At 41.2% G+C, this 21,114-nt stretch overlaps 1 protein-coding gene and 1 long non-coding RNA gene across 2 annotated transcripts; both read left to right on the top strand.

The window, feature by feature from the left end:
- The first annotated feature begins 2,259 nt into the window (after positions 1 to 2,259).
- On the top strand, positions 2,260 to 5,949 carry LOC109203937 (uncharacterized). Its single transcript, XR_002063610.2, has 4 exons — positions 2,260 to 2,809; positions 3,872 to 3,951; positions 4,149 to 4,324; positions 4,607 to 5,949. It is a non-coding gene; the product is annotated as an uncharacterized LOC109203937 (long non-coding RNA).
- Positions 5,950 to 17,333: 11,384 nt separating this feature from the next.
- On the top strand, positions 17,334 to 18,981 carry bhlha9 (basic helix-loop-helix family, member a9). The gene has a single exon (XM_005454587.4). It carries the CDS (start codon positions 17,564 to 17,566, stop codon positions 18,419 to 18,421), a length of 858 nt encoding a protein of 285 aa, XP_005454644.1. The 5' UTR covers positions 17,334 to 17,563; the 3' UTR covers positions 18,422 to 18,981.
- Positions 18,982 to 21,114: the final 2,133 nt, after the last annotated feature.

The raw sequence follows: 21,114 nt of genomic DNA, 5'->3' as shown, positions 1-21,114 counted from the left end.
AGGTGCAGAACATGGTCCATTCGGACTCAATGTCCCCACTCTCCATCGGAATGCTGTTAAAGATCTTGCGGACTGGGGCCTCTGCCACGCGTTCCCAGCGCACCGTCACTATACGTTTGGGTGCGCCAGGTCTGTCCAGTATCTTCCTCCACCACCTGATCCAACTCACCACCAGGTGGTTATCAGTTGACAGCTCAGCCCCTCTCTTTACATGAGTCTCCAGAACATATGGCTGCACGTCTGGTGATACGATTACAAAATTTATCATCGACTTGCGGCCTAGGGTGGCCTGATGCCACATGCACTTATGGACACTCTTATGTTTGAACATGGTGTTCGTTATGGACAAACTGTGGTTTGCACAGAAGTCCAACAACAAAACACAACTCAGGTTCAGATCAGGGAGGCCGTTCCTCCCAATCACGCCCCTCCAGGTCTCACTGTCGTTGCCCACATGAGCGTTGAAGTCTTAGAGTAGGACAATAGAGTCCCCAGGTGGAGCACCCTCAAGCACCCCACCCAGGGGCTCCAAAAAGGCTGGTACTCTGAACCACCACTAGGCGCATAAGCGCAGACGACAGTCAGGACCCGTTCCCTGACCCGAAGGCACAGGGAACAAACCCTCTCATTCACCAGGAGAAACCCCAACGTACAGGCAGCAAGCCGAGGGGAACCTACGATACCCACCCCAGCCTGCTGCCTCTCACCAAGGGGAACTCCAGACTGAGACCAGCCCCTCTCCAGGAGAATGGTTCCAGAGCCCAAGCCATGTTTGAGGTGAGCCTGACTGTATCTAGTCGGTACCTCTCAGCCTTATGCACTAACTCAGCTCCTTCCCCCACCAGAGAGGTGACGTTTCATGTCAGAATTGCTAGTCTTGGTAGCCGGGGATCAGTCCGCCAGGGCCTCCGCTCCTGGTTGCCGCCTGGCACACATTGCACCCAACCCCTACGGCACCTCCTCCAGGTGGTGGGCCTGCAGGAGGATTGGCCCATGTCCCTCTTTCAGGCTCTGCCCAGCCGGGCCCTATGGACCACCAGATGTTTGGGCACCCTACCCGGACCTGCCCGGACCTGGCGCCAGGGCTGGGCAACCCTATCCCAGGCAAAGTGAACTGTTCCCTTGGTCTTTCACTCATTGGGGTTTTCTGAATCGCTCTTTATCTGGTCCCTCACCCAGGACCAATTTGCCATGGGAGACCCTATCAGGGGGAAAAAGCCCCTGGACACCATAGCTCCTGGACACCATAGCTATCAATCTGTCAATCCTTTCCGTGTCCGGGCCAGGTGAGGTTTCCCGTGTTGAGTCAAATTAAACCGCAGGCTCCACTCCTGGGATCCCAGGGATACCACATTGATTCGCGGAGGGGATTAATATTATATATTAATATATCATGTCTGGTTGTACTGATGTGTGATACAAAAAGTAAACATAAGAACAACAAAGCACATAAGTAAACATAAGAATTCATCCTTAGTGAAAAGAGTCTGGAAATTCGAAACTGTCCTCATCAGACCTCAATGATTAACTGAGAATAAAAAAATGATTCTTGTTAGTAGTTGAGGTTGTATGAGAGGCAAAAAGTCTCATCACTTCAAAAAGCACAACACTATTTTAGGTCCACCAATAGAAACAGTAACAGTCAAAAATTTCGATCAGGTATCAAGAACTAAAAAACAAAAAAACAACATACAAACAAACAAACAAAAAAAGTTTACAAGGCAGAGAGAGCTCTTTAACTACCTATATTTAATGTCCTTCATGTGACAGGTGGTTACAGAGTTCCAAACTTTATTTCTGTAGTCGTTGTGTGTTTTGTGGTTATTTTACCTCCCCGGTCTTGTTATCACTGATTACTTTCACCAGTTTCTTGTTAACTGGCTTTTCCACTCCCCTAATTAGCCCTCAGTGTATTTTAGTTACCTTGTATTTAGGACTTTATCAGCGAATAAATGGCTCGATTTTTGTTTCAAACTCCCATCTTTCAGTGTATCTGCATTTGGGTTCTCACTTTAACACACACTCTGCAACATGACAATTGAACCAGCATTATAGATAAGCCTTGAAGCTTCCACCTTAGTGTTTTGGCCAACATCATGTTTTTAATTATTTATTTGTTTTTTGTAAGTTACTTTTTATGGAAGAAAACATGCTAGTTTATCAGCTAGCTTAGTTAGAAAGCTGTGCTAAGTAACGGGCTACTAAAACGCTAAAACTTTACTCACCAAAAGTGATTCAAAGTCTGTATCACATAGCAGACCACAATATTCATCAGATAATGAGGCAAAAACACTCCAAACTATCCACAGAGGTCAATTTTATATTAATGTTATTTTTTAATGGTGCAAAGTTGGAGCTGATTCATGTGCAAGTGTGCAGGCTTATTTTAAATTAAAAAAAAACAAAACGTTTTTGTGAATTTTTTTGAAACTGAAAAAAGTGTTTAGTACTCACCTATCTGACCATCTTCATCAGTCTACTTTCACACAGGATGTGTCTTCTCTCATTCTTTCACGATAGAGGCCCCCCCCGCCCCCGCCCCCAACTTTGACGTCATCTCGCCCTCACTTATTCTGAGGCGGTTGTTTTACAATTCTGCTGCTTTTTAATTAATTAATCAGTCAGATTAAAGGTAATGTTTGAGCTTTATCTGACGGTTTAAGTGCAGACAGGATTTATCCACATTTTGGACCAGAGGAGCAGCTACTTTATTATAACAGCTGACGGTGTAACAGCTGACACATCGGGTGATGTGTAGAGAAGAACACCAAAACAACGTATACCGTCAGATCCTGACCCGCCCAGGCATGTAAGTTACACATTAACTATTTTTCCTTTCTGTATAGTGTGCAGTCCTAGTTATTAGATTCAGATATCAATTCTGATTTTTGAGTCCTATTAACTGTTTCATTTAGACATGCTCCAGTGTTGTACAGCAGTGTTGTATACCTCTGAGAGGAGAAGAATAACACACTACATGAAAGTGATGTGTGAGCTGTATGATTGGTCTTGTGTTCATTATGGATTGATTTCTATAATTTGACTAAAAATGTTAAACACAGCAAGCTCATTCAGCTCACTTTAAAATATATCTCGATTGTCTCCATGCATCTTGTGTTGTTTAAGGGTCTGAAAGGGAAACTCCTACAAATACATATTTAATGAGGTCAGCTGCAAAAATAACTGTATCCATGGGCCAACAAGCTGCACCAGAGGAAAACCCTATTTTGGCATTAATAAGCTGCTGTTGGGATTTAATGAAGATGCTCATTGTCAGTTTGTCCATGACAGGCGTGGACAATGCAGGTATTTTGGTACCTGACCTTATTACATATGGCTACTTAACACAGAATATATTTAAAAAAACAGACAATGTAAACTGCAAAATAAAAGTTTAATAAGAAGTAAAATACACGTTTATACAGACACACAGAACACTCAGCTACTGGGTGTAGGCCTGTGAGATAAAAAGTTATATTTATTTTTGAGTGTAGACACAGTTTTAGCTGACCTCACGTCAGCAGGTGGCTGCTCCAAAGACCTGGACTCTTATTTCATCTAATTCTTGGGACAATTAAATGATCTGCACTTGATGACCTGAGAGGTCTGACTGGGTCATAGACACTGAGCAAGTCAGAGATGTACTGGGAGACCAAACCACTGAGAGCTGTATGAACTAATAAAAGGATTTTAAAGGCAATTTTGGAATTGAAGTGGGAGCCAATTAAGTGACTACTGCATATTTTTTGTCAATAAACTAAGATGTAATGCTAAATTTTACCGGAAAAAATAATTTTTATTTTATTTGTGAGAGTGTGTAACTATGATGGCTCAAAGCTCAGCGCTTAACCTGTTACTTTGTCCCGTAAAGCTGGTTTTATGGTCCTGCAAACGTGTCCCGCCTGAGTAAAGTTGAAGTTCTCCAACATCCTCACTATGCATCAGTGGAACGTAAGTATCTGATGAATGGTGACTGGTTCACAATCACTGGGAATGGGAATACTGCAAAACAAAAAAGCTCAACATGAAAAGCACAGATGTTCCATTTACGCTGCAGCAGACACTTTTCATTGTTTTTAATGTTTCACTTCAGCTCTTTGTATGTTATAACTTTGCTCTTCTCTGTGATTTGCTCTCACCACCAACAGCAAAGGTAAGAGTGGCCCACAGACCAGCTTTGTGCATCCAGCTGACAGCAGAGCTTTTTGCAGGCTGATGGGCCAGTGAGTGCACTGCCTCTGCTACACCATAAAACTCACTTGACTCTTCACTCATCCTTCGGATCTGAGCCACTTTCCCCTCTTCAGTAATAAACTACTTTCAGGTGCTGACCACAGTGGGTAGCTCTGCATGTTTGATTTGGCAGAGATTTACATAGGATGCCCTTCCTGATGCAACTCCAAAGGGGATTTGTCTCATTTATTGAAATCGAGTGAAACTGAACTGGGACATATATTGAAATATATCAAAATACAGCTGTTAATGTGACTGTGTTAGTATGTCTGAACCTGAAAATATCTAATATAAAATTATAAATAAATAGTCTTTTGTTTGTCCTTTAAGCAAGAGGCCCAAGAGGCTCATGCAGTATCTTTGCTGTTCCTAGGACGGCACTCTTCTGGACAGAGATCTTGGATGTTGTTGCTTGGATCTGCTGGAACCACCTGCCCAGTTTGGGAGACCCATAGTGCTTCGATTACCTCAGGGACTTCCTTCACCCTCCACATCTTCTCTAACTACTCTCTTAGCCCTTGGTATTTGTAAAGCTTCTTTTCTTCCTTCTTCCTGATGTTGCTGTCACTTGACATTGCGCCCCATCACTGGGGCCTTCTTCCTCAGCTTAACTTTGCCAGTTTGTCTGTTTATATCTGGAAGTTACAATGAATCTTAGGCTGGTCATTCTCATCGACCCTAGGGGGGGTGTCCCATTTTGACCTTAGGCCATAGTCATCACAGATGTTCCTGCATACTATGCCACTTGGTTATGGTGTTCCATGTATGCGCTGCCCGCTAGCATCTTACTGTAAGATTACAGTTTTCAGTGATAGTCTGACAGTTTCCTTCGCAGTTTGTAACACGTTTGCAATACGTTACTATACTAAATTGTCTAATTACATTACAGGTACAAATATGTTGTTACTTGCGTTATAAAGGTTCTTAAGTTATCTTAACAGCTGCTGGATAGAAAGAAAAAATAACATTAAGTGAACACGTTTTTTCTTCCTGCGCACTTCACTGTCAATCTGCTCATTTTAATTCATGTGTAGGAGAAAGAAAATGCTGGAACAGTGCAGCAACACAGCTTTTCAGGAAAGGAGATATAGACTTTGCACACTCATTTACATTTAAGGAAAGTAATGTGTTTATATATATATATAGAAACAGAGGTGTTAGAGTTTAATCTAAAAATGGGATGAAATTTCAAGGCAGATCAAAACCCAAGTGGTAGAATGTAACTGAGTATGTTTATCCAAGTACTTTCCTTATGTATTTGAAGTACTTGTGTCTTTCTTTTCATGTCACTTTCTGCTTCTGTACTCTGCTCGATCTTAGAGTGAAATATTGTCATTTTGACTTCACTAGATTTACCTAAAAAGCTTTAGTTAATTTAGATTTGCACACAAACCACATAAAGAAACAAGATGTTAAAGGATTAGTTGACAGAAAATTAGCAACTATTTTATTTAAAGTACATGTGGGAGCATTTCTCTTTTCAGAATTTAGAATAGTACATGTTACTGTTTTTAGTGAGCAATTCCAAGTAAAGTAAAGTAGGTCAAAGCAGTGATTTTAGTTTGTTACCTGGTTGTTGGTACCAAACTATAATTCTAAGACTTCATGCTCAGTGCAGTCTTTTTGCCACTAGAGGGCAAACTTTGTTTAAAAGTTAATGGGTAAATGACGTGTTCAATATAAAAGAGAGGAGTGTCTGCAATGACAAGGATCTCAGCTCCTGACTGCATGTAGATATTTATATATTAAAGTAAAATTTTCAAACATATATGGGATGTTGTCTGGTCTGTAGTCTGTTACAAGTCAAGGTTCTGTGTTTTGACATTTACTTTATACCAGAAAACAGAAAAATGTATAAATGTAGAGATAACTTCATACTCTTCCCAATTCAAACCTCTTGTTCCTGTCAAATATAAGGATGTGGTGTATGTAGACAAGTACAAGTGCTCTCCACATCTAATATACACATTCATGGTACTTGAGGGCCCGGTGGCGCCAGTGTCCGGGAGCCTCGCCTCTGTCAGTGCGCCCCAGGGTGGCTGTGGCTACAATGTAGCTTGCCATTACCAGTGTGTGAATGATGGGTGGATGACTGGATATGTAAAGCGCTTTGGGGTCCTTAGGGACTAGTAAAGCGCTATATAAATACAGGCCATTTACTTAATATTTAACTCATGAAACAGCTGGACAGACTTTATTTTTTGCAAATAGACAAAATATGTGTGTGACACAGAATTTCCCATTCTTTCTAACAATATGGTGAAAGTGTATTTATTCTTCATTTTCACTAATGATCCCTTCCTGGTGACCCTTTAGAAAACAATTCTCACTTCTCCCCACTTCATTTTAGTGTCACTGTGGATTTTTGCCACAATTACTTACAGCAAGCAGATTCTATTTGAATGTTCAAATGAACATCTGATTATTGTTATAAGATCCAAAATGTTTCATTTGCTTACATTAAAGAAAACTTTTAAACTACTGGTAAGAATTTGTTTTCAAGATTGGAAAAAAAAGAGAGACTTGTCGTGCATGTAGCGTCTTTTTCCACTGAGTGATTTACAGCCAGAGGTGAGACAAGGTTATGACCTCTGCAGGGCTGAAATGAAGGGCAGGGCTGCAAGGCTGCAATTACCAGTGACCACATAATGACAAAACTCTGAGGCCTAGATAACTTTCCTTTACTCTTAAACACGCACAATCTCTGCCAACAAGACAGCTGTTGTGCATTTGTTTTTAGATTTGTATGTCAATTATTTTCACTTTGCCATAACAGATCATCTGCCGCTCTATCTCTAGCATCCTCTTCGTTCACACCAACCCACTGCATGTCTTCTTAAACTACATCCATGAACCTCCTCTGACATCTTTCTCTTTTCCTCCTGCCCAGGAACTCCATATTCAGCATCTTTTGCTCAATACATCCACCCTCCCTCCTCTGTGCATGTCCAAACCATCTCTAACTTTGCTCCACCTGAGCTGTCCCTCTGATGTACTCATTTCTAATCCTGTCCATCCTGCTCACTCCCAGTGACAATCTAATCGTCTTCATCTCTGCCAACCCCAGCTTGGCCTCCTGTCTTTTTGTCAGTGCCACTGGTTTCTTAACCATACATCACAGCAGGTGTCACTATCATCTTGTAAAGCTGAACTTTCAGTCTTGCTGTTGACCCTCTTTCACAAATCACCTGGACACTTCTCCCCACCCACTCCACCCTACCTACCTTCTCTTCTTCGTCTCTCTTGTATACCTCACGTGCACCCTGTCTTTTTTCAACCAGCTTTTATTCCTTATCTCTCTAAAGCATACCTCCAGACTCTCTCCTCTCACTGTAGATCACATTGTCATCTGCAAGCATCATAGCCCGCGGAAACTCCTACTTGACCTCATCCGTCAACCTGTCCGTCACCATCACCAAGAAGATCCCTGATGTAATCTAACCCCCACTTTGAATCCATCTGTCACTCCTACCACACCACTGCCTCACTGCCCTCATACATGTCCTGCACCACCCTCACATACTTCTCTGCCACTCCTGACTTCCTCATGCAGCACCACCGTTCCTCTCTTGGTACCCATATACTCTCTCTAGAGCCACAAAGACACGGTGCACCTCTGTCTGACCTCTATAATCAAAGCAAACATCACATCTGTAATGCTCACTGATCGTCACCTCTCTTCTTAACCTAGCTCCAACAACTTATTGTGCTTTCATACTGTGCCTTGTCAGCTTTATCACTTGATTACATTGATGAGCCATACCACTATAATTCTTCATTCCTCAGACACACTCGCACTCTTAAACAGTCTGGTCAAAAAAATGCCACTCCCGTCTCCCATAGACATTTTCATAGTTCAACAGGTAGGTCATTTGGACCAGCGATCTTTCCAGTCCTCTTCCTCTTCATAGAGGTTAATACTCTCACATCTTCTCATTACATTTTCTTCGCTTGTTATTACATTTCCTTGTTTCCATTTCTGTCTTTAATCACTTTAACCTGCTGAACATCCTTTCAATGCACAGGAATGCATTTCTTCACCACTTAACATTTAAAGAAGAAAGGGATGGGCCAAATCTGACCGTGCAACCAAGCTACTCTCAGCGTCAAAAGATTCCACCTTTAACCTAAAGAAACACCTGGAAGTAAATTCTTTTTTAAAACCTAACGCTAGCCTACTGCAACTACCTTGCTTTAGTTGCGGCAGCTACAGAGTTATCTGCCACTTCGATATCTTTGATGTACTATAGCTGATGTCCACCCACTGTTACTCATTTATATTAAGATTTAAAAATCTAGTTGGCTTTGCTTTCAGAACTGCACATGATTGTTTGCAGCCAGCAGGTTGTTAATGCTGTCCATCGAGTCTAACAGTACCTCAGCTAATGCCAGCTAACAAAGTTAGCTAGGTAATAGTAATAAATTACACAGCAATAGTACATTACATAGTTCAAAGCATGACAATATATCAAGTAATCCAAAGTATTCAGAATACGTTACTCACATTAAGTAACTTAACAGAATACATTCCAAGCTACATTTTGGGGGCATGTATTCTGTAATCTGTAGTGGAATACATTTTAAAAGTAACCTTCCCAACACTGCATACAACTCACTATAGACCTTTTCATCTGCCCTCTCATCTCTTTGGTATACACCTTGCATCCTAACACTCCTGTCTACTTTCTTCATTTCCCTAACTCTTCAGTTCTTTGTTGACTTCTTCCTTTGCATACTTTCATACTTTTGTACTTACCATGCCACCATCAAGTCTCTTCTTTTCTGTCTTCTTTTCCCTGCCCAGAGGATACACCAAGCACTTTGGCTGTTTCTCAACTCTCAGCTCTTACCTGAAAACTAAGCAACAGTCTTCTACCGGCTTTCTTCCGGCACCCTGTATAGTCAACAGCATTAGAGAGGGTCACTGTTAACCCAGACCTATCCAGTATGGAAATCTTATTGTTTGTGATTCACATGTTTGATTTAGCTTTTAGTTTTTTCACCCGATGCGCTGTCTGATGCAACCTTCCCATTTCATCTGGGCTTGGGACAGGCAGTAGAAGTACACTGGCTTGTGCCCCCTCATCACTGGGTTGATTATGATTCATACTATCAGTCTGGTGAATTCACCTATGCTCTCTGGGAACTCTTATCCAAGTCTTGTAAAGTTCAACTCGTTAGCTATAGTAATGCTCTGTGGTCAGAGAGCCTCACTTTAACTGCTGTGGGTTGTGTGGGAACTATCCTTCAGACTCTTAGCTTTGACCACATGTTCCAACACTCCAAGTGGACCCTATAATGATAACCCAGCATAATGACTGACTTCTTGTTAGAAGGAATGCTCTATGAACATATGCCGCTGCTTTTTCTTTTTTCTTTTTTTAAACCTGGAATCTTTGTTTTGTGCAAAAAAAAACTACTAACACTAAGGAACATGAATCATGGTTAAGTGTAGAGTTTAGTGCCCTCTGTCCTGTAAAATAACATTTTTTGTAGCAATTTATGTAATTTGTATTACAGCTCCATTTCAAATGCAGCTGGCATGCTGCATAAAACATAAACTGAGCAAATCAAATCAAATAAATAAATCAATAAATAATAAATCAATAAATCAAATCAATCTTTATTTCATTGAAAACAGTATAAAGAAATCGATAATTTTGCTGTGATTTGCAGGCCTGTAGACCGGGGGCCTGCACTAATAACGGACAAAATTCAACAGTAGAAATCATTGCATGAGCTCAGGAACACTGCTGAAACCTATCATGGACTGTGGTGAAGTGGTTAGTATCACTTGTTTTGACATATCCAAATTTGAAAATGACTCTGGAAATCATGGACGATGTGTTTAATAGGCTAAAGAGGAGAGTAAGCATTAGCACACAGTTCAGTCATTCATTCATGATGGAAATGCACACTTGTGTGTACTCCATGAATAACTTCTACATCCGTCAAGGTCCCATTATTGCTGAGCAACATATGCAGGCTTTGAAGTAAGGCTTTCAGCAAGACAATGCCTGCCAAACAAAACACTGCAGAAATTTCACCAGCATGGCAGAAGAGTGAAAGATTCCTGGTCCAGACCTGTCACTCACTGACAACAGTTTGCACATATGAAATATGCAACAAAGAACGTATCGTACTGTTGAGCAGCTGAAATCTTAAAGCAAGCAAAAACAGCAAATTGGTCTCCTCGGCTCAAAAACACTTAAGAGTGCATTTCAAAGAAGCAGCAACTCAACATGCAGCGGACTTTCTCATAAAAATAAGTTAACAGAAAAAAAAATCCAATGATTTCATTGCATTGTGTTTTTTAATCAGTGTTTTACACCGAGGCCGGTGATTCATATTATGATTCAAGGAAAAGGGGAGGAAGTGTTCCTACATTCCTGTGCGAAGGAAACTGTTAGACATGTCATGACATCAGTACTGACAGATCTGCAAGGTTTTGTTACATGACATAAATCACTGAGGGAAGGTTATAGAAATGTTCTGCTTATGGCTAAATTAGAGAGTGCATGTTTTTTAGTGGCCCAAACATTACACGTGCTGGCATGGCAACCAGCCTGCCTTTCTGACCCGACTCTAACAAAAACAACTCAATCGGCTGCTGCTCGTCTCTCAGAGGCAGGCCAAACACTCGCCAGATGTGAACTTGATCACGTCTATATCTGCACGATGATAACTAAGTAAGTAACTGCTCAGATCTTTTACTCATTTTTCAGCTGTTATGAATAACTGCACTGAAAAGTGATGACAACATATTTATTAACCCCGGTTACTACGCACTCTTCTCCATAAGCAACCTTCTATTTTATGAGGGTTATTTTTCCGCCACATAAATCAAAACACTTTCAAGTTTTCAGAGAGAGATAAACCACTGGAAACGTCTCTAATGTTGCAGAGTAAACTTCAACATGGCTCTATGATTTATAGCCAACAGTGTGACAGATATCCAGTGAATAACACTTTCAATGGTGAGCTGTGCGTGCTGAAATACGCAGAACCCGAACCCGTTTCAACCCGACGACTGAGATTTTATAGCAGACGTGTATGCTGAAAGGGATTACCGCACCCCATTACACGTAACTGCCAGTAATTTCAGACAGAGTGATTCACAATTGTTGTGTCATTTGGTTTACTGTTTGTAACATATTTGAAAAAAAAGTCTTTAATGCAGGCCCCCGTCTCATCACATCAGCAAAGGATGTGTGTTTCACGCAGGTATGTTTCTTCAGCGTGTGCCGACAGATTATACCACAGGTCAGGCTGAAGCTCGGACTACAGCTCTTTTTTCTCTTTTCTTTTTCTTAAAGACGTCACTTTGTGACTCTAAGCAGGCTGAATATCTCCTTTAGCAGTGGGCAAAAATGACAAAGATATCCTGATCAGCATAAAATAAATAAATAAATAAATAAATACAGCCATCCATTCGCTTCCGCTTATCCTTTCCAGGGTCGCGGGGGGCGCTGGAGCCTATCCCAGCTGTCATAGGGCGAGAGGCGGGGTACACCCTGGACAGGTCGCCAGTCTGTCGCAGGGCCAACACACAGGGACAGACAACCATTCACACTCAGTGGCAATTTGGATTATCCAATTAACCTATCCCCACAAATTGCATGTCTTTGGACGGTGGGAGGAAGCCGGAGTACCCGGAGGGAACCCACGCAAACACGGGGAGAACATGCAAACTCTAAAAACTGAGCTGCTGGTTTTAATGTTGTGCAGCTGCACAACATTAAAACCATTGAGAAGTGAAGTGAATAATATTGATCTCTTTGCTATAATGTGCTGTTCTTTTGGCGAACCTGACTTCTTAGCCTTTATGTGCATGTTACTTTGCTATGTTCCTTCCATCTAAAATCTATTGTTCAAACCAATAAAACCCACCTGTACAACAATATGCTTGGATTATGAGTTATATTACTTGGTTAATTTGTGTTTAAAATATAATGAGATGTTACTGCAAAGGATAAGTTGATAGGTGTGTATTTCTGGTACAGTTATTTAAAATTAATGTTTCCAATTTCTAATATTTCCTTACCAGATTGTGGAAGGAAAGGAATCCAAAGGATTGCAGCATTTTTGCAATAAAGGGGATTAGTGTGTGGCAAATGAAATTACCGCCACGAATGACCACAGATTGGCAGTAAACAGCTGATCACACTGATTTTCAGACAAATGAGGTATCCTTAAAGGAATAGTGGTGTGAGAAATAGCGGAGGGGCCGAGATAACCACAAAGTTATTATCTGAGAGGAGGCTTTTTATTGAGGTGAGAAAATTCCGTGGCAGACACCAAAAACATGCATTAACATACCACTGCAAAGCCAAGGTTAGCGAGCCTGGACTTTACTCACTTATTACCCCTAACTATCCCTTAGGAAATATACATCTATAATGTTTGGCACACAGACCTCTAATAACAAACGGCTAACAACCAGTCATTATGGGGGTTTGAGCAAGAGATTTACAAATCTCAGGTTCAGCAGCGTTGGACTGGTTCCCCCTGCTTGAAAATTGTTATTCTATCAAGGGCACGGCGAGCTGCGTGATAAAATCTTGTGATTTATTCTCGGCGGCTGATAATTACTGGTGTCTTGTCACCTGTCAAAAATGAATGGACGGGGAGAGTCCGAGGCTGTAGTCTTCATGCTCTTTACACCACAGCAGTAAATCTGACATGTTTGTGAAGCCATAAATCAATGCCTGCGATAAAGCCTGTGCGCTTTTTGGAGCTGAGCAGCAATGGGCTGAACTTTTCAAACCATTTAAGCTATGGAGGTATGCAGGGTTATTTGAAAGGTGTGGTAAGTACAGTGGTTTGAGTGGTTACTTTATAACTTCACAGGAATGGTCAATTGCAAACCAAGGTAGAAAAAAGTTTGCAAAGTTACAAGTTTGCTGTGCAAAAATCTTAAGATCTACACAATGCTGTTAAAACATGCAAGTGAGAAGGATTTTTAAAATGAAGCATGGACATGTGAAATGCAAACTATACATAAAAACATCTATGTATGCAAACTGTACAAAGAAAAGCTTCTGGACTTCTTTAAGTTGCTGTCAAGACGCTTTTCTTTCCTCTCCTTAGACTACGATGACCTGGATGACTGAGAACTTTCATTTTGCATTGCACAGTCACAGTGTGGGCACATTATAAAGTAACACAGTCTGTAACACAGTAATGTACTGCACAGCTCCTAGTACGTCTGTATCCATGTTACTGTTCACATTGATAGATGGTACATACTGTATGCTTCTTCCCTGTTATTGAAATGATTTGTGGTGATACGTGGGTATAAAATATGTGAGATTTAATATTATATTGTTAACTGGCAATTATGTATGTATGTATATTCCAAAGTAACCAGTGATTTAGCCCTTTAATGGATGGTAGTGGATGTATTTGTGTAAGTTGACTTTAAAGTCGTCAAAGAAAATGCATTCTTATTTTCCACATACTTAGTTTAAAATGGGTTTGGTGTAAAGACTCAACAGCGTTTTTGAGACTTTTAAAAATGTCTATGTTTTACTTGTTTTTAGCAAATTGTGCAGAAAAAAATGTAATCAATGTATATCAAAACTTTTTTCATGTTACCATACATGCAGGTTTATGTAATCAATTATATTCAGTGAAAAAAATATATTAACCAAACATAACCCAGGTGAATAGAAAATACTGTTTTAAGTGATATTTTAATTAATATTTTTATATTAGATGACCTCTAAGTTGCTACTTCTAAATAAAGACAAAACTGAGGTTTTTGTGCTTTGCCCTAAAAATCTTAAAAACATGGTGTCTTATCAGATAGTTATTTTAGATTATATTACCTTGGCCTCTGTGAGGAATCCTTTTGACCAGGATATTTTCCTCACTGTGCACATTCAACAAATACGCAGGACTGCCGTCTTGCATTTCTGCAAAAGCTCTAAAACTAGGAACATCCTTAGAGTAATGCTGAAAAAGTAGTTCATGCATTTATTACTTTTAGGCTCGACTATTGTAATTCATATTCATTAGGTTGTTCTAAACGTTCCTTAAAAAGCCCTCCGTTGATCCATATTGGTCCAGCGAGAGTACTGGTTGGGCTAGAAAGACATTTCTCCCTCATTTGCTTCTGTTCACTGATTCTGTGTTAAATCCAGAATTGAATTTGAAATCCTTCTGCTCACATAAAATGTCTTGAATAATCAGGCCCCATCATATATTAAATACCTCATAGTACCATAGTGTCCCAGTAGAGCTCTTAGCTCTCAGACTGCAGGCTTACTTGTGGAACAGGCTCCCAGTTTGGATTTGGGAGACATACTCTCATGTCTGAGATTAGATTTAAAACCTTCCTCTTTGATAAAGCTCATAGTAAGTTCTGGATCAGGTGACCCTGAACCATCCCTTAGCTATGCTGCAATAGGGGTAAGCTGCTGGGGGCACTGTTTCTTCTTCACCCACTTTGTCACTGTTGCTATTGTACCACTAATAATTTTTAAAATCTAGCTCTCTCCCGTCTATGTTTTTTGTCCTATTTCCCTCTGCGCTCTTCTCTTTTCCTTCATCTTCAACTGGCAGTGGCAGAAAACCACCCCTCCCCAAGCACGGTTACGCTGGTTTCTTCCTGTTAAAAGGACGTTTTTCCTTCTTACCATCACCAAGTGCTTTCCTACAGGTGGGTCGTCTGATTGTTGGGGTTTTCTGTCTATGTAAAGGAAATTAATGTGGGGAAAAAAATGTATCAAAACCTACCTGACTGTATGTGACGAAGTCATTTCCAAGTCTGGAAAGTCTGGATCTGATTGAGATCCTCTGGCATGAGCTTAAATGGTTTTTTTCTGCTCAAAAACCTTCCAGTGTATCTGAATTAAGACAATTCTGCAAAGAAGAGTGGGCCAAAACTGAAAGACTCAGTAATGAGTGAAAGTCACTGCTAATGATCACATAAACGCTTGACTGTATTCCTGCTGCCAAGGATATCACAACCAAGTACTGGGTTTAGGAGCAAAGGGTTTGGGTCGCTTTCTTTCCCTTAATTAATTACATTTTAATTCTAAAACTGCCTTTTGGGTTATCTTTGTCAAATATTAACATTTATTTGACGATCTGAGGTAAAATAAATCAAGATGGGGCAAATACTTTTTTACAGCACTATAATTAGATGTCCTTCTTCTGTGCTGTGATGGTTTTAAAGGTCGCTACCTCAGAGCTTCCCAGTGACCCTCGGTGAGTGTTTTGCTACTAGGGTCTATTCTTTAGTTACATGGCCTGTTGCACTTGGCTCAAAGCGTAACTATGACCTTACTATCCACTCTAAAATCTGACATAAAGAATGAAATGAAAGGAAAACAGGAAATCTGCAGTACTCCTCAGGATTGATTGCCAAGGTCTCTGTTACTATGTTGAAGGAGTGGAGTACTATTCTTTCAAAGGATTTTCTTTCATTTGGTATCTAATACACTGGCTTTAAATCAGACCGCGTAAAAATGAGAAATGCAAAGTATTCACTGAGGCTTCATGTCCAGTGGATGGAACAACACCACTGATGATAGAAACGTTTCATCACAGCATAACTGTGAATAACTGTGTTGTATTAATTTGCAGCGAGGGAACATCCACCCCTTTGAACATACAAGCATGTATGTTCTTTATTTAAATACTCAGGGAAAGAAAAGCAAGAGGGAATCAGAAACGAGACACAAACCACTGTCTTTGTCCATTACCTCGAACAATAAATCATACATTATAATCATTTTGCAAACTGCAGTAAGATTGCCGTATTTAATATTAAATTGCATTACAGCATTGCATCTGACTTTAAATGGATCCCCATCTTCACTCACAAAAGACTGAAAGATCGATAGCCTAAGCCGGCACCAATTGCAGGTTCTGATTGTAAAATATTTGCCCCCTTTTTCCCCCTCTGTCTTTGAAGTCTCAGGCTCTCTCTGCTCTTGTCCTCCAGTGCTGCCCAGGCCTGATTTATGAGGACAAGTTCCAGGGAAGCTACTCTAAATTACATGGCCCTTAAGCCTGAGCAGAGAGATACAGAGAGAAGGAGAATCGCCACTCTAGAGACGGCTAATTGCAAGCTTGAATCTAACCCAAGGTAGATAAGAAGGTTGCTTACTTCCCAGGCTTGACACAAGGGGAAGCGCATATAAGAGGTAAATGTGCAATTTGTCATGAAGGTCTGTGAGACTAATTTGATAGAAGATGTATTTAAATGAATAATGAATATGCCTTCATTAGTAAATAATGTAAAATTACATATTGTACAGGGCAGAGAAAGAAGTCATTGTGGGGAACAATCTGACTGAGTGTGCTGTTGTTTGTAAAGGTGAAAGACCGAGTGACTGAAGGCCTGTGATTAAAGAAGAGTGAATTACAGCTGAATGAAATGAGCCAGGATGTTGATACTGAACTAATTAAATAAAGTAAAAATCAAAACTAGATTCTTGAAAACATTTTTAACCAACTGAAATTATTTTGCAACCTTGGAAAATGAATTTATTGTCAGTAAGTTAGTTATTTATTAGTTCGGTAAAATTTTATGACAGTTTGTCTGATGAGGCATCGATGGACGTGCTTATTGAGACGCTGCATGTCTACAAGACTGTGAGTCAACTGCTTTCACAAAGTTCTGTGTTTTTATTGTACTAATTTTCCTAAATATAACCTCTGACATATGCTCCATACAGTAAAAATTTTAAAGTCTAAGAGTAATACTGAAGCTGGTAGAAACTAAGACAAAGTTAAAAGTTTCAAACAGTAAAACTTAAACTAAACTGCCTTGAAAACAAAACGTCAAAATTGAAATAAAAAACAATCAGAAAATGCAAAACTATAACAACTCTGGTATGAAGCAAACTTCCATTTCCAAACTGCAGCATTTCGCTTTTATTTTACAATGAAGTGTTGAAACTCTCCTGTGTGGGAGAGTCAGAGTAGAAGGAGGAGGACGTGTCAGTGCCATTTGCCTTGAGGGTGCCCATAAACCTGAAGAGGGAGAGAGAGTGCATCATTCTTTACAGGTGAGTGTACCATGTGACCTCAAGATCTTTAAAAAGCAGGTAAACCTGTCTTGTTGAGGCACAAGTTATCACACAGCACCAGGGGACTCAGAGCAGGAGAATACACGGGCTGTCGGCACAGCAGCGAACACCGACAGCCCCACAAAAGAAGCCGAGGCACCTCAGCGAGCGCGCGGCGGAGTGCTGGAACCCTGCGCTCACAGCACGTCGTGCTGACCACATCTAAACAACAAAGGATCTTCGCCGCAATTGCACTACAAGAAGGAAGATTTTACGTTGTCTCGTCTGGTGTGCACACTACCGATACAATGAGCTGCAGCAGCGTTGCGAGCTCCGAGTTCTCTGAGGAAGAGCTTGAACTTGGCGGGCTGGTCCAATGCGAAGATGAAGGAAGTCCCAAGGCATCATTCCAAGACGAGAGTTCAACCAGCAGCCCAAGTGAAGCAGAAGAAGGCCAAACCAAGAAGCGCAACCGACCGGTTCGCTCAAAAGCTCGAAGAATGGCCGCTAATGTCCGCGAGCGAAAACGCATTATGGACTACAACCAGGCGTTCAATGCCCTCCGTGTTGCCCTGAACCATGACCTCAGTGGCAAACGGCTGTCCAAGATTGCCACACTACAGCGAGCCATCAACCGCATCTCTGCTCTCTCAGTATTCCTGAGCTCTCATCCACCCAGTAAGCCCTGCACCCACCGTGAGTGCAACAGGTCATCAGTGGGACCTGCAGTGATGGGGGCGTCACGGCTTGAGCAGACCAGGTTAACAGTTCCTTGTCCGGAGCATCAGAGCTACATCCCCTGGCACGCATCCATCTCTCAACAGATGCAGCCACAGCCAGCGCCTCACATGCACAGACCTCATGCCTACATAGACAACACAGTGCCATCATGTCCCCCATCACCACACTACCCTTGTTATCCCACTGAGGGACAGTTTTATGCCTCGCACGGACACTGTGGCACCCCCTGTGATCATCCACCCAGCCCTCTGAGATACCCTCAGGTGGATGAGGGGTTGGGATACCAGCCAGGGATGTGGGTCTCCTGCACTCAGGGATACATGGACACCTTTGCAGAGCCATCTGCTACTCTGGGACTTCCATGGCAGGTGAGCTACCTGCAGGAGCCGGAGAGCAGCTTCCCCCTGTGCTCTGATATACTGTAACAAGCTGCACAAGTACTGTGAAGTCCTGAAAACTGAAGAACCCTGATGGACTTTTTAAGGGTTCGAGGGAGTAACCTTGTGCTCTTACTGTTGCTGTTATTGAAACTTACAGGAAGACTGTCATTGTAGAGCAAACTACAGTCCTGCAAGCTGAACACAGATAAATAAAGGAGTAATGGCAATCTAGACTGCAGAATGTTACATATGTTAGATATTTTGTTTTGATGTTCAATTTGAAAATGTTAATTCTAAAGAATGTTTTGCGATCTACAGGAGATAATTCACATAATTATATTTTTGCTGTGCTAAATTGTCCCCTTTTTTGGCCTTCTGCAAAGGATGAATTATTGGAGTTGCATTAGTAAATGTAAGATAATAAAAATGGGTGTGTCGGTAATCAAAACAGACAGACTAGCGTAAAAAACAGTGCTATGTAACTATGCATACAGCGTGCTAGCTTTCAAGTAGTACAAAGTGCTCTGAAAGAAAATGTGACTAAGATCTGGTGCCAAAGTTCAACACGCTAATGTATTTATTCTCTGACTTTAAAAAATTACAGTCCGTTTGTGTTGTAAAGACGCTGCTTTTCCTTTGCTTTTTCTAAGCTTGAAAATTAAATGTTTAAAATGATATGACTCTTTTTATGGCTCCTTTCATAACAAAACAGGAAATGCATATGGTTCCCAGGGCTACAACAGTGCACTAACACAAAGCTTGCATTAAGTGTGTGCATCAGTGTGTGCATGCATGCCTGTGGGAGTGTGTTTGATTACAGCCTAAGGCTGCTAGCCTCTGCCATTCAGAGTGTGAGATGACAGAGGTCCTTCACTCAGATGAGAAACGTCCGTACAAGCCCATTCTTGCCATTCTTCTTGGAGGAGAGAACTCACTGTGTTATTTACTCACAGCACAATAAAAACACGAGTAGAAGGCAAGAATGGCGAAGCAACAAAAGCACATAAAAATCAGGCAATACTGGGTGAAAATTGTATGCACTGCCTCTTGAAAAGAATTAGCTTCTTATATTGTACCTTTCAGTTCAAACACTGAGAGGTCAGCTGATCTTCTTTGAAATCAGAAACAGTGAATAGTAACCACAAGTCATCCTTCTATACCGGCTCATATTAGTCAATAACAGCTTTCCCTCCCCTGCTGAGCAGCATATCATGGAAAACAGCTTTAATGTTAGACCATAGGACGAAGCCCACCGACAGATTTATATGGGTTCAGGAAGGAAGAGTGTTCCCCGTCATCAGCAAGGTGAAATCCCCTTTTGGGCTGCACCGGCCTGCAGGTACAGCTGGGTGTGTTCAGGGCTGTTTTTTTTGAACGTCCTGGAGGTCTCCCAACAGGAGCCTCGAGACGCTGCTGAAAATTGGTGGCCTGGGGAGAACTACTGTGGGCTCGGTGGAGAAATAAATGGTGTGGTGCAGCAACAATTAGCAGACAGGAAGGAAAGGGAATGTGGACAAAGAGATGAATGGAGAGTGAAATAATAGGAAGAGGAGGATATAGGTGGTGAGAAAAAGGGGGAGAGTCACTACACTTTGAGCCTGTCGTTCAGCTTCTGTGCAGACGTGAATCACTGGAAAACCTTGAGTCACCAGTGAGAGACGAGTGTGGCTGATAGCACTCGATGACGGCATGTCTCTTCCTCCTCCCTTTTTGGCACAAATGCGGATCTTTGCTTAACTCATTGCCAGGGTACCTACTTGTCTGGGTCCTCAAGAGACTACCAAGTGAAAGTGAGCTGATAGTCTTTACCACAGCTTGTCACTGATCCGTTACAGAATCAAAATCACAGAAAGTCATTATCTGGATAGGCAAATAAAAGTGCTGTTCAAAAGAGCGATAATCGAAATAGATTTTCACCTTGCCAAAGCCTGGGACAGCACATCCTCTGCTAAGGTCAATGCTTTATCTTGTTATGGGTTCTGTTTTTGCCTATGTTCATAAAATTTTAGTTTACTAGGTTTTGTGTTGTCGACAGACAACTGTAAACAACAAAAGGACACAGCAAAACTCACAAAACCCCCCCATAAAAAATACTGGCAGCCCCCTCAGCCTTCTAATAGATAATATCAATGGTATTATTCCTGGTACTAGTCCAAGATCTTTAGTAGATGCATCTATGGTAAGAATATCTAATTTCATTGCCTCGTTATTAATTTATCGCATTCACAAACTTGGGTGTCCACACAGCAGGGTGACGACAATACCCTATCAATCTTTTACAGCTGAGGGGTAAAAACCTCACAAAACACAAGTGTTTCTGTGGAGACACGAACTTGATGAAACAGCTGCAGAAGTGACAAGCTAACCATGAATGGCTAATAGCAAACATGTATCTACAGTATTATATGATGCATGCGATACAAACACACAACATTCGCATCTTTGTCGCTGTGAAATTCTTTGCATGTTTTGGTTTCTGTTGCTGTTCTCTAACATTTATGTCTCCTCAAAAACACTTTGTGTGTTTTGTGTTTTTATCAACTTCCATTGTGGATTTTTTTCTATTCCTGCTGTAAGTTTTCATTTTCAACTTCTATTGTGTTTTGTGTGTTTAGCGTCAATTTTCTGTTTGCTGCTGTTTTCTTACATTGGAGTGCGTTTGACCTCTCAGGGCCACCGTACAAATTACTCTGGAGAACTATGTTACAATGTGGTGCTGTCGATGCAAAAATTGCATA

The sequence above is a fragment of the Oreochromis niloticus genome, linkage group LG10 (genome assembly GCF_001858045.2).
Source record: "Oreochromis niloticus isolate F11D_XX linkage group LG10, O_niloticus_UMD_NMBU, whole genome shotgun sequence".
Taxonomy (NCBI): domain Eukaryota; kingdom Metazoa; phylum Chordata; class Actinopteri; order Cichliformes; family Cichlidae; genus Oreochromis; species Oreochromis niloticus.
Note: the sequence above shows the minus strand (reverse complement) of the source record. Positions and strands in the feature narration are given on the sequence as shown.